Source organism: Anolis carolinensis, chromosome 5 (genome assembly GCF_035594765.1).
Source record: "Anolis carolinensis isolate JA03-04 chromosome 5, rAnoCar3.1.pri, whole genome shotgun sequence".
Classification (NCBI taxonomy): Eukaryota; Metazoa; Chordata; class Lepidosauria; order Squamata; family Dactyloidae; genus Anolis; species Anolis carolinensis.
In genome coordinates this window covers 86,413,122-86,426,816 of record NC_085845.1, presented here as the reverse complement: position 1 = coordinate 86,426,816, position 13,695 = coordinate 86,413,122, and the positions used below count along the sequence as shown (strand labels likewise).

Sequence of the window (13,695 nt, the reverse complement as noted above, 5' to 3'; positions counted from 1 at the left end):
GTAGAGAAGGTAAACCAGAAAACTTGATGCCTTAAATATGGGGGGAAATGAGATAATTTTATTTGTTATGTTTTATAAAGAAAGGTATGGCATTTTAATGACTTCAAATTGAGAGAACAAGGTTTCCCTTATTGGATCATGCCAAGATGTTTGTCTTTGTTTTTTTTTTAATCTCAAACTTCATATTCATACACAGGACAGTTACAGTACTTCTAACAGAACTAAAGTAGAGTCTCACTTATCCAAGCCTCGCTTATCCAAGTTTCTCGATTATCCAAGCCATTTTGTAGTCAATGTTTTCAATATATTGTGATATTTTGGTGCTAAATTCGTAAATACAGTAATTACAAGATAACATTACTGCGTATTGAACTGCTTTTTTTGTCAAATTTGTTGTAAAACATGATGTTTTGGTGCTTAATTTGTAAAATCACAACCTAATTTGATGTTTAATAGGTTTTTCCTTAATACCTCCTTATTATCCAAGATATTTGCTTATCCAAGCTTCCATCGGCCCGTTTAGCTTGGATAAGTGAGACTTTACTGTACTTCAAATCTGAAATATGGATTTCTTCCTTTCAATCCTATAGGAGCATAAATAGATGAGCACATATCTAGGATGTCATACACAAAAGTATCTTTCATGAAAAGATTTTTCAGTAGCAATTCTGTCCCTTGAGTAGGATAGCAGTCCATATTTTCCAGTGCTGAATATTTAGTCTGCTGTACTTGTAATGCATAATAACACATACTATAAGTGATATAAAATAATAATTGCTGGACTGCACCTCTGAGGTAACTTATGCATTTCAGTCTGGTATGTTAGCTTTATCTGCAGCCCCAGAGCATTGCGCCTGGCTACAACCGTATCTCATGCTTCGCAGAGTTCTGCTTGTCAGACAAATTTGAACATTTTGTTCTTCCCCGAGAGGTACAGACTTCATTCATGGCATTACCCATTTAGACATTGCTTTTCTAAGGCCAGACATGTTAAGCTCTGTGGTCCTTACAATAACTATTGTCATCTCTCTTACAAACATTGAAAGGCAATGGATTTTTTTTGTCCATTCAGCTAATTGGCAATGTAAATAATTGTCATAAGTGTGATCAGAATTTATGGATTCTGGGATTGTGTGATTGCTACATTTGCCTTCACCCGCCACCCCGAGTCAGTTCATTATTTCCACTTTCTGTTTTTCCCTTCCGAACAAGGCATTTATGAGAGGAGCTGAAAATTGCAAGGCAGCCCAGCTAAGGCGGCAGTCAAAAGATTTTCATCCGTTGATGATACATGGCTTCATGCCAGGCTTCCTGGGTAGTCACAGTGGCGGCTTTGTACTTACCTCATGCTCGGTTGTACAGCTAAGCCTTTAGGCTGCTGGGAGGCTAACTTCCCTCGCTTCTGGGAGCCATTACTGACAAAAACGTGGTTTCGTGCAAAGAAATAAAATAGAGCATCCCAAGCAGCACAAAGGTGTGATAAATTTTGACCTCCTTGCATTTAGGAGGAAATGTCTGTGTGCATGTCTGTGCGTCTTCAAAAGGGGTTTTCCACATGAACTGCTGGATTTGAACATGCTCCCAAATAGCAGCATGAGCATGGCAGAGGATTTTTTGTTCTGCTTTTCAAATCCACCCAACGCTTTGTCATTGCAGCTCGCTGGCTCCAGGTTTTTTAAGATGATAAAGGGCTTCCAGATGCAAAGCCTAAAATAGTGTCTCTTATTTGCCTCCCGAGCAAGGAACCGAGTAAACTCTTCTTCTCTCGTATGGTCTCCTTTTGAAAGGCTTCATTATTTTTGTTTCAAATACATTGCATTTGAGCCCAACTCAGGCTAATAAGACCCGTTCCATGCATAGTATATGGCACAAAAATAAGATTAAAAAAGAACCTGCGCGTTTTCTCTTTGCGATTGGTATTTATTTCCGCATCCCTAGTTTGTGCTTCCTTGCAGTTTTGAACAGTGGTGTTTCATGTTTACTACATCAGCAAATAATCAAAGTCTTTAGATTATCGTAAGTTATGTTATTCTTCCTTTTCTGCAAAAAAAGGGGAGTTAAATGTGTTCATTTAAATAGATCTCACCACTGTATGCAGAACACAATAGAAATGTAAATAGCCTTGCCAACTAATCCACATCTGCCTGCATGTAATTACCGAATGCATGCTGGTTTAGCACAAAAATTTTGAAAAGCCAGCTTTTTAATTACAACATGTGTGCAGGGCAAAAGTAGAATTACACCAGGTCTCTTTAAAAGCGGTTAAGGGGACAGGACAGAACCTATATAAAATAGCAACTCCTTTGATAAGGTATCTGCAACAGCACACATATAAACCCAAGTGCCTTTTTACCCTTCTAATAAGTTTCTTTGGGCTTGTTTTTATCCCAGCCCTCATCTGCAGAGGCACTGCTGGAAGTTACACACATCTGTTTCTATTACAGTGGTCTGTAAGGGAGGGCCGTGTCTCTCTCAGCTTTACACAAGAATCCAGAGGAAAATATAGCCAAGCAATTTACAAATGAATTTACAGTTGTTGTAAATAAAAGCAGAGTTTGGAATGAACTACATGTCCCTCACTTATTGCAGGGGTTACATTCCAGGACCACCTGCGAAAAGTGAAAATCCGTGAAGTAGGGACGCTATATTTCTGTTGTTTACAAGCATGCGCATGTGCTGTCCCACTGGTGCCACCGCCTTGTGAGGCGAAAACGAAGCTGCTTCATCCTCCTTTTCTCTTCCTTCGGCTCCTTCCTTCCTTCCTTCCTTCCTTCCTTCCTTCCTTCCTTCCTTCCTTCCTTCCTTCCTTTGGCTTCTCCTTAGGAAAGAAAGAGAAAGAAAGAGGAAGGAAGGGAAACATTGTAAATTTTAATCTATTATTATTATTATTATTATTATTATTATAGTATTTATTGAAAAATCGCGAAACAGCAAATCCGTGAAAAGCGAACCACGAAGCAGTGAGGGAACACTGTACTTTAAATAATTAGTTATTTGTAGTAATTCCATATTCCAACTCGAATTCCATTATGATTAAAACTTACTTTTGTGATATAATTTTGTAGTTATGATATTAGTTATGGGGACATGGACTCATTAAATGGTACAAGAGATATATCTTGTGGTTCATGTGCTGGTTCATAGTCTGCCTTGTACTGTAGCTGTTGTTGACACAATGACAAAATGGATCAGAGGAGACTGTTTTTGCCAATGGCTTAAGGCATGCAGATTTTTTTAAAGTAACTAAAGCAATTATCTATGCTACTCTTATAAAATGGAAAAGTATAGGGGTGCTTCTAAAACTATAACTATAACACTAATTAGATATGAGAGATTTAGGACTAATTCGTTATTCAAAGTAACGTTCCAGATTCTGCATATGTTGACGGATCTGTTTTGAAGATTTTTAAAGAAAGATAAAAAGGAAGAAATAAAACAGGAAAGAAGTGAAACAATGAATAATTCCAATCTCAATTCTTGATGCATTACTTTCATTCAAATTATACAGGAATTCATGAGGATAGTCATGGAAGAGAGAAAAGTGGTATATAAATGCAGTAATTAAATAAATGACTCTTTCAATATCACCCAGTGGATTTTTATGGCTGAGTGGGGAATTGAATCCTGGTGTCTAGAGTCATAGTCCAACACTGAAATCACACTACACCACATTATATTTCTCACCCTTGGGTGTCCAACATAATAATGACAACATTCAATGCCAAACATACATGTGGAAAAAAATCATAATATCTAACAGTAACATATAGCTATGAATTAAAATAATTAAAACTGTATTAAAACATGAGACATAAACAACATTTAAACATTAAGACATAGAATTAAAACATCTTAGTATAAACATTAAAATCACAGAAAACCCTTGATAGATTCACTTTTAGAATGGCTATGAATTGGAAAAACTCAAAGGTACACAATGAAGTAATTGATGATAATTGATGGTCATGGGGTTCTATCTTGGGAAAGCCAAGATCTCATCTACAGAATATTGGCTACAGGTTTCCATGGAGTTTTGGAAGGTGTCTCTTAGGCTGCTGAGGAGAGAGGGTTGGTTCTCAACAAAACAAACTGAGCTCCAAGTAGCACCTGCGAAAACTCTGTGGTAGCTCCTATTTCATTCCAGTTTTTGGGGCCATAATATCATTTTTCAGGCATGCCACCATTGTGATGAAGAATGATATCTCTACCTCAGCACAACCTCTGATGGAAGTTGAGAGGGACTTTTTATCTCTGCTTTAACTGTAACAACTCATGAAGAGATATGAACATCTGTAAAGAAACAGGAGTCCTCAGAATAAAAGGAATGGAGGATAGCTAGGTCATTCTTCATCGGAGAGGTCTGAATTTCATTCATGGCAACAAGCAAAGTTTGATGGCATGATACTTCTGTGAGCAGAAAAGCGGCAAAGAGTTTTATGGATTTCTCAGAAGTTCTTTCTTTTCCACCTGGCTTATTTAATTCTACAGTTGTCTACAAAAATATCATTTATTATACCAGTTTTAAAGTTAATCGCAAAGTGGTAAGGTCTAACGTGTTAAGTGCACAGCTCTCTTCCAATCGATATTTGCTGCTTTTATAGACATGAAATCCTCAGAGATTATGGTTGGTACATTTTGGCAATTGATTCAGTCTTCATACGTAAAAAAAATAGTGAATGCTTTTTCTTGACGGGTACTTTAAATAGGCCAAAAGAAGCTCCATCTTTATAGTAAGCTCCTTACACATTCTTGAGGAATGTATTTGTTGGGAATTCTGAACCAAGCAAGGCTGATCTACATCTCCTGAACAAATGTGTTAATTGGAGTGTAACTATTTGTGGGTTTTTATTGTAAAAATTTACAAAAATAGAACAAAATAAAGTTTACAACCAGACAGCATTCCTTGGTAAAACATGGTGCACATGTATATAGAAAAACTTGGTTTTCTGGACTTTAAATTAAGATATTATTCTGAAGACTGACTAGAGAAACCATTGGATTAAGTCCATCTCTGTTTCTATTAATGAAAGACATAAATGGAAAACAATCCATAATTTTAAAAAGTCATCATAGTGTGTTCATCTCTTGAGTTGTGAACCTGGTGTGTCACTTTTTCTATGAAAGTGAGATACCAGAACTTCTCATCCCAATAGTCCAAAGATAAATTGTGTAGGCCTTTCCATTTTGAATATGTATTGTATGTGGTATTAGACCAGGAATGAGCAACTGTACAAGACCAGGTACTACATTAGCCCTTCTCTAGGACAAATGTCTTAAACACTCAGTTGGGATCCCAAACAGGGTCGTGTAAGTGAATTTTGGGGGTCACGAAAGACTTGCACAGGGTTGAAGGGGCTACTGCTACAGTTGAACTGAAAATCCAAGGAAACCATAAGATGGAACCCATGGCAGTAAAACTAGAATCACAATGCTATAATTGTGTAGTGTGAAAGGGTCCCAGATGCTGGTGAATTGCTATTGTCTTCAGCTCCTATAGCTGGTCATTCTGACTAGGGCTGATGGGCAATGGGATCCAACAACAACTGGAGAATTACAGGCTCCCCAGACTTGCCCAAGTCCATTAATTCAAAATACCACTTTCCAAACCTTTCTGCATTTGGGACCTCAAGTACACTGTTAGAGAAATACAAAGACTCAACAATGACATTTTCAAAATTGGAGATGGCACTAGTATCATATGGGCTATTATCAATAATCTCTATTAGTAGGCAGCTTCCAGCACCAGCAACCTCTTTACACCTCTGCATCATGGGGAAAAAAATATGTGGAGGACTGTGATTTTTGCCACCATAGGTAACTCCAGAAGAAGTGAGTGGGGAAGAAACTCAAAATACACTTTTGGGTCTTGACATTACTACCAATGCAGGTCAGGTTATTTTATTGCAGGTGAAATATATCTATTGTTTGCTTTGCCCAGAGAGATCAAAAGTGAAAAATATCAGATGTGTTCTACCATTTGGAATCTACTGTTTAGAACAGGCATTGGTGAACTTTGGCCCTTCAGTGTTTTGAACTTTAATGGGGGAAGCCACTCGCTCCACATGTGCACCATTCTTCTCCCCATGGGATCAACAGCTGCATGATCCAGGCGATGCGGGGTGAGGGGCAGCAGCTTCCCCCATGCCCCATGGCGAAGCGAAGCAAGGTGAGCCTTTTTGAACAGCCATGTGATGAGGTTGTGTGTGGGAGCCACAGTATTGCATCTCAATAGCATGGAGAGAGAGAGAGAAGTTACATTGTAAAAGAAAGACATGTAACACTAAACATGCATGAGTATATACACTGGATTGGATTTAGATTACGTTAGGGGAATTTATCTCCCACTGGTACCAAAGGGATAAGTTAGTCACACTTAAACGCAAGTTTCATCAATTTCATGGAAACTAGATGTAAATTAATTTTGGTGTGAATCAATGCCTACATCCTTTTTACTCATATTTACTGTGATTTGTGAATTGCTCCATTTGTTCTGGTAACCTCTTTTTCCAGAGAATTTTACGTATAACCTACTATTAACCTCACTACTAACCCTATGCAGGCATTTAGCTTCCTCTATAAAAGAAGGGAGTACTCTCAGGAGTCAGAAGACTGCATCACCAATTCTAGAGCTCTAGAAAGGCGAAACAATGCTGTTAAAGCTGCCATTTTGAGATGTTTTAGGGGAGTCCCCCACGACCTTCTGGCAAACAAACTAGTAAAATGTGGGCTAGACAAAACTACGGTTAGGTGGATCTGTAATTGGCTAAGCGAACGAACCCAAAGGGTGCTCACCAATGCGTCGTCTTCATCATGGAAAGAAGTGACAAGTGGAGTGCCGCAGGGCTCCGTCCTGGGCCCAGTTCTGTTCAACATCTTTATTAACGACTTAGACGAAGGGTTAGAAGGCATGATCATCAAGTTTGCAGACGACACCAAACTGGGAGGGATAGCTAACACTCCAGAAGACAGGAGCAGAATTTAAAATGATCTTGACTGACTAGAGAGATGGGCCGAAACTAACAAAATGAAGTTCAACAGGGACAAATGCAAGATACTTCACTTCGGCAGAAAAAATGGAAATCAAAGATACAGAATGGGGGATGCCTGGCTTGACAGCAGTGTGTGCGAAAAAGACCTTGGCGTCCTCGTGGACAACAAGTTAAACATGAGCCAACAATGTGATGCGGCAGCTAAAAAAGCCAATGGGATTCTGGCCTGCATCAATAGGGGTTTTTGGCCTGCATAAATAGGAGTATAGCATCTAGATCCAGGGAAGTCATGCTCCCCCTCTATTCTACCTTGGTCAGACCACACCTGGAATACTGCGTCCAATTCTGGGCACAGCAATTGAAGGGAGATGTTGACAAGCTGGAAAGCGTCCAGAGAAGAGCGATGAAAATGATTTAGTGTCTGGAGAACAAGCCCTATGAGGAGCGGCTTAAAGAGCTGGTCATGTTTAGCCTGCAGAAGAGAAGGCTGAGAGGAGACATGATAGCCATGTACAAATACGTGAAGGGAAGTCATAGGGAGGAGGGAGCAAGCTTATTTTCTGCTGCCCTGCAGACTAGGACACGGAACAATGGCTTCAAACTACAGGAAAGGAGATTCCACCTGAACATCAGGAAGAACTTCCTCACTGTGAGGGCTGTTCGGCAGTGGAACTCTCTCCCCCGGGCTGTGGTGGAGGCTCCTACCTTGGAGGCTTTTAAGCAGAGGCTGGATGGCCATCTGTCGGGGGTGCTTTGAATGCGATTCCCTGCTTCTTAGTGGGGGGTTGGACTAGATGGCCCATGGGGTCTCTTCCAACTCTACTATTCTATGATTCTATGAGTTTGGGCTGTTTTGAGGAGAGCAGTACCCTCCCCCCAAAAAAGGATGCAACAACCCTGCTATGCTCCAAATATACTTTAACCAGAAATGGGGGGTACTGGTGTCATGGGGAGTCCAAAAGCTATGCTGGAAATCTGAAAGGATTGCATGCAGACTTCGTAAGTTTTATCTGGGCCAACTGTAGTTAAGTCTAATGACCAACATTCTACTCTTGGGACTCCCTATGGCTACCTGGGCTGAACAAAAGCCCCAGAAGTGGCCATAAGTTCACATCTGTTTTATTAAAATTGAGTTTTTAAGGATAAAAATTTCTGAGAGTATAAGCAAAGTGAATTGTCAGTCCTGATCAGAAAACAGACTGCTTTTGGTGATAAAAAGGTCAGCATTTAGAAAGGTAATGTGGGCCACCTGAGTGTTATGGAGATGCTTGACTTCTTTATTTGTTTTGAGTAGTTTGTGAAAGAGGGGTAAGATATTCCCTTTGCCACCACAATGGGAGTTTATTGGGAACTTCAGCTCATCAATATCATTAACAATATATTACCATAGGAAAAAGTCCATTCAAAATTATAGTATTGCTGTTGTTGTTAGTATTACTGTTCTCATTTAGACAATGACATCATAAATGTACATAATGAAAAGTTTTAACAGAGGTGGAGGCCATCTTCTTAATGGCGTTCATAATATTAAAGAGAAAGAGAATGAAATACAGTAGAGTCTCACTTATCCAACACTCGCTTATCCAACATTCTGGATTATCCAACACATTTTTGTAGTCAATGTTTTCAATACATCGTGATATTTTGGTGCTAAATTCGTAAATACAGTAATTACTACATAGCATTACTGTGTATTGAACTACTTTTTCTGTCAAATTTCTTGTATAACATGATGTTTTGGTGCTTAATTTGTAAAATCCTAACCTAATTTGATGTTTAATAGGCTTTTCCTTAATCTCTCCTTATTATCCAACATATTCGCTTATCCAACGTTCTGCCGGCCCATTTACGTTGGATAAGCAAGACTCTACTGTACCTGTAAACATACATGGATAATAAAAAATATAACAGTGACTGAGTTGTAGATGCATTGTGTGAGGATATTATGGCTAGGTACATCTGCATTTTACTATTGTTATTCACATGTGGGGGTCCCAGCTCTAGAATATTCTTTTCAAGGTGTGATGAGTAAAAGCAAACCTTGTAGTCCAAGTATACTGTAGTTATGCCATACCTTTGTAAATGAACATTTGCATTGTATTATCCATTCCTTTTCTATTGGTGTCCAACATGGGGGTCATCAACACTGATTCCTTGGGTCAGTGTGTAGTTGGATAAGCCCTACAGCAGCTATGCAGCATATGTGACTGATCCAGCTTAACCCGGGGCAAGGCTATCTTAATTGATCAATTATATCCTGTTCATTACATAGTTTTGGAAGACCAGCAATATAATATGATAATTGGCACTGCTTAAATAAGACATCTTACTTTTATTCATCATTTCTGATAGCCAGGAGCTTACTGAACTGAATCCATGTGTCTGGTTTCGGCACAGTATTTAGTATTTCCTGTGATAATGTAATACACTACATTCCTTCAGACAAATTACCTGCATGGGGCAGGTAATGTCTTTTTTATCAGCACCAGCAGCACTATGGTCATGATTTTTGTTTGGATTATTTCCATGGAGAGTTAAATTGCTTTGTATCAGCAGAAAAGGCAAAGTTGTATCTGTAGCTAGTGCTAAATGTGCGTGGAAGTTTAACTGATACCTTGTATTACCTGTGGCTTTGTCCTTGGGGTTGACGCTATGCTCCAGTCAGTTAAATTTAGCAGACCTCATCTGAAAATAAACAAGTGTGTTAGCCACTAACCTCCAGCAAGTGGAGAGCAATCTTATTTAAAAACCTTGAGAATGGGTGCTTATTTTGTATTCATCATTCAGCAACTTTTACTTTTTGAGTTGAGGCTGAGAAATTAGAATTCCTTCTCACATTTCAGTAAATCATGTTGGAGGATGAGTAGGTGAAAGATCTCTTGATGTAGCAGTTAAAGTTATAAGGTCTTTAATAGAGTGGCCATAATCAATAATGACATAGAGCTGACATCTGGTACATTGATTCAGTACCTGATGTTTGTGATACTTGTGTATGTAGCTTCTTACTAGTGAGAAGCCATTGTAGATTGGGGGTAGGGAAGCATCCATTAGCAAAGTTACATTTAAAGAGGGGAAATTGTTAATGTGGGATTTGTGTATTGATAGTGTTTAAATGCAATTTGTGTCTTGGTTTGTATTGCATACTGATTGTATCATCCAGAGTGTACTATAGTCTGTAAAGAGTTAATTACTGAGAAGCTGTGATGACCTTGATGTGTGGCTGGAACTGGGGAGTGTCCAGACACAAGTGTGTGTGCATTACTGTTTGCATCAGTTCAGTTCTGTTCTGCTATCTGCTGAGAAGTCAAGTCCTGTGTCTATTGTCTGCAAGTCTGTTTGTTTTTATTACTGATTTCAGTAAAACTTGTATATAGTTTTACCATCGTCTCTGATGTCTCTTCGTTCTGCGTTCCACTGACTCCATCCAACTACTGCTGTGTAAATTACTCTGACAGTGCCACCACCCATCCTACTGAGAGGCAGAGTGCTATCATCCTCAATGAGTTAGAGATCACTGATGGTACACTGGAATGGTTTACTTGGGTGGTATTGAGAATAAACCATGTTCTGTCATTTTCTCTTCAAAGTCAAGCCTAAAATAATTATTCTCAGATGCACATCTACTGTAGATGTGTTAACCAGGTTTTTCATTTCAACAGGCGGGCTCTGTATTTTTTTAAAGCTTGTTGAAAAACAAGGTGTGACTCCATTCTGCAGCTGGAAGAAATACAGATGAATCATGGGGAAATCGATCTTACCATGTGCTCTAAGATGGGACAGAATAAAATCTACATATGTATAGTGGTCATTACATACAGTTTACAAGCACTGAGAATAATTGTGGATGTTGTTGTAAAATCATCATTACATTCTTTCTCAGAATACACTAGCTGTGCCCTGCCACGCATTGCTGTGACGAAGTATGGTGGTATGGGAAATAAAGTATTGAGGAATTGGTGGTAGTTAAGGTAAAGGGTAAAGGTTTTACCTTACATTAAGTCCATTATAAATGGGTTGTATAGCTGTGTGGAAGGGCCTTGAGTCTACACTGTCAGATAATCTGTATTTTATAGGCAGTGTGGAAGAGGCCTAAGTGAGGCCTAACTCTGCCTGTCCCTTGGGCTGAGTGGATTGCTAGGAGACCAAGTGGGCGGAGCTTAGCCTTCTAACTGGCAGCAATTGGATAAAGACAATTATTCCTCTCCCTCTAATTAAGACTTTATTTTTCTTTTCTTTTTTGTTGTATGAACGTAGAGGCATGGATGAGGGGTTGTGCTGCCAAGTTTAGTGTTTCTGGGATGTGTAGGTTTGTTGTTTTGTCCTAGGCCGAAATTTCATTACCCTTTTATATATATAGATGTGACTGAAAATATGTCCTGCATTTTTGTGACTATTCATGGCAGTGTCAGGTGAATGCTGTTTGGCACAGGTATTTAAAAGAATACCTGTGTAATACACCACTTTAAACATCAGTTTCAGAAGGAATTAGAAAATAATTAGGAGCATCCTTTTCTTTTTGACTTTAAGTAGGGAAAACTGTAAACAAAAGACAGAATGTTTTCTGCCTTAAAAAGTCATTATTTTCAGTGTCTATTTAATTTGGAAAAAGTTCCAAACTGAAGGCAAAAATCTATGTCACCAATTTAACCACCAGAATAATTTTTATAGGCAAACTGCAGCCGCGTGTTAAGTTCATATGTCAGTTGCTACCAGACAGTGATGATCCCTCTTGGAGATCCCAAATTAATTAACTCTTTAAATTGGAGGATAGTTGAAGTTATCTCATGTCACTATTTTTTTCTCTTTCTAGGTGATGTCATTGTCTATATTAATGAAGTTTGTGTCCTTGGGCATACTCACGCAGATGTAGTCAAACTCTTCCAGTCTGTTCCCATTGGTCAGAGTGTCAACCTGGTGCTATGTCGTGGATACCCTCTGCCCTTTGATCCTGAAGATCCGGCCAACAGCATGGTGCCACCAATTGCAGTCATGGAGAGGCCTCCAGTAATAGTAAATGGAAGACATAACTATGAAACTTACTTGGAATACATTTCTAGAACTTCTCAGTCTGTTCCAGATGTAACAGATCGGCCGCCACATTCCTTGCACTCCATTCCAGCAGATAGTCAGCTTGATAGCACATTTCCACCACCTGTTCATGATGATAATGTTTCAATGGCTTCTTCTGGGGCCACGCAAGCTGAACTCATGACCTTAACCATTGTGAAAGGGGCCCAGGGCTTTGGCTTCACTATAGCAGACAGTCCCACAGGACAGAGAGTGAAGCAAATTCTAGACATTCAGGGGTGCCCTGGTTTATGTGAAGGTGACCTCATTGTTGAGATCAACCAGCAGAATGTACAGAACCTGAGCCATGCAGAAGTAGTGGATATACTTAAAGAATGTCCAGTTGGAAGTGAGACTTCTTTGATTATCCATAGAGGAGGTAAGTCTAGAAAGTCTGCACAGTTACAATAATATGTATGAAAGGATTTAAAATATGTTTGCTGTTTCATTGTGCACAGAGTGGAAGAAAATTCTCTTCCTAAGTCTGGAAAAATAATGTAATCTTAATGAGGCATGTAGGCATAATGTAAAATTATGTTCCACTATTTTTGTCTCTGTAAGTGAGAAATGTAGGTGTTTTTGTCCGTCTCAGCTCCATTTTTGCATGATATCTGTACACTGAATGTTTTAAGATGTACAGTGCAGTAGTATTTAACTCCCATATGTGCTTGATTCAATAAGATCTAATGATCAAGCAGGCAATGAATATGTGGTTCATCCAGAAGCAGGCTGTTTGCTTTGTTACTTCTTCTTCCATAATATGTTGTAGATAATAGCTCTTAGTTATGAAAGCTTTCTCTGATTTGAAAAATTTAATATCTGATTCAGTCCAAATTAAGTGATTCAATTACAGATTTGATCATTATCCCTGTGGCATAAATATGTGATTACTTCTATCTATGAGAATTTTATGAACAATTAATACAGATTAGATTTAATTAGAAACTACCCTGTAGAATTCAAATTGATGGAGACATTTCTCCAAAAAGGGGAGAAATTGTAATATACTGATCTGAGGAAAGTCTATAGAGACCCTGCATTTACTATGACTGTTGGGGTGAGATATTTTGAGCATTTTTAATAAAGTAACAAATGTTAGAGTACAGCACATGCAAAAATCTACACTTTATTTGAGGTCATAGAAGGGACAAAACATTCATCACCTCCACCACTGTTCCAAAAGCTGCAACACAAGTAGAATGATGCCAGAGGATTTAGCCATGTATGTCTAATCTGGAAATAATTGAAAAGATCAAAATCTTTAATAATCTCAGGTCTATTTTAACATGCTTTCATACAGTCCCATTCATTATCATGTATTTTATCTATACATAGTATATTGGTTGCATTCCAGTAGTTATATATTTCCTAGTGGGTCTCCATTCTGGTTGTTGTGGTGTGCCTTCACATCATCTCAGATATATGACAACTCTAAAGCGGATCTATTGTGAAGAATTTATGGTAGGATTCAATCATAGGGAGTTTGCCTTTCTCTTTTTTTGGGCTAAGAGAGGGTGAGAGCCCTTCGAGACAGGCCCTATATCCCAGGATCTGATCCCAGGTTTTCTGTTTATCCCAATTATCTGGCAGTGTGGACTCATATAATCCAGTTTAAAGCAGGATACCTGGGATATAGGGC

General features: G+C 38.8%; 1 protein-coding gene across 21 annotated transcripts in view; it reads left to right on the top strand.

The window, feature by feature from the left end:
- magi2 (membrane associated guanylate kinase, WW and PDZ domain containing 2) overlaps positions 1-13,695 on the top strand; it is a 929,612-nt gene that overhangs the window by 717,060 nt on the left and 198,857 nt on the right. For 20 of the 21 annotated variants that reach the window (XM_062983516.1, XM_062983514.1, XM_062983518.1 and 17 more), the window contains one exon: positions 11,800-12,435. The exons of the other annotated variant lie outside the window; for it this stretch is intronic. In XM_062983516.1, the coding sequence (XP_062839586.1) occupies positions 11,800-12,435 (636 nt within the window). The remainder of the gene's footprint in view (positions 1-11,799; positions 12,436-13,695) is intronic. 21 annotated transcript variants of the gene reach the window in all.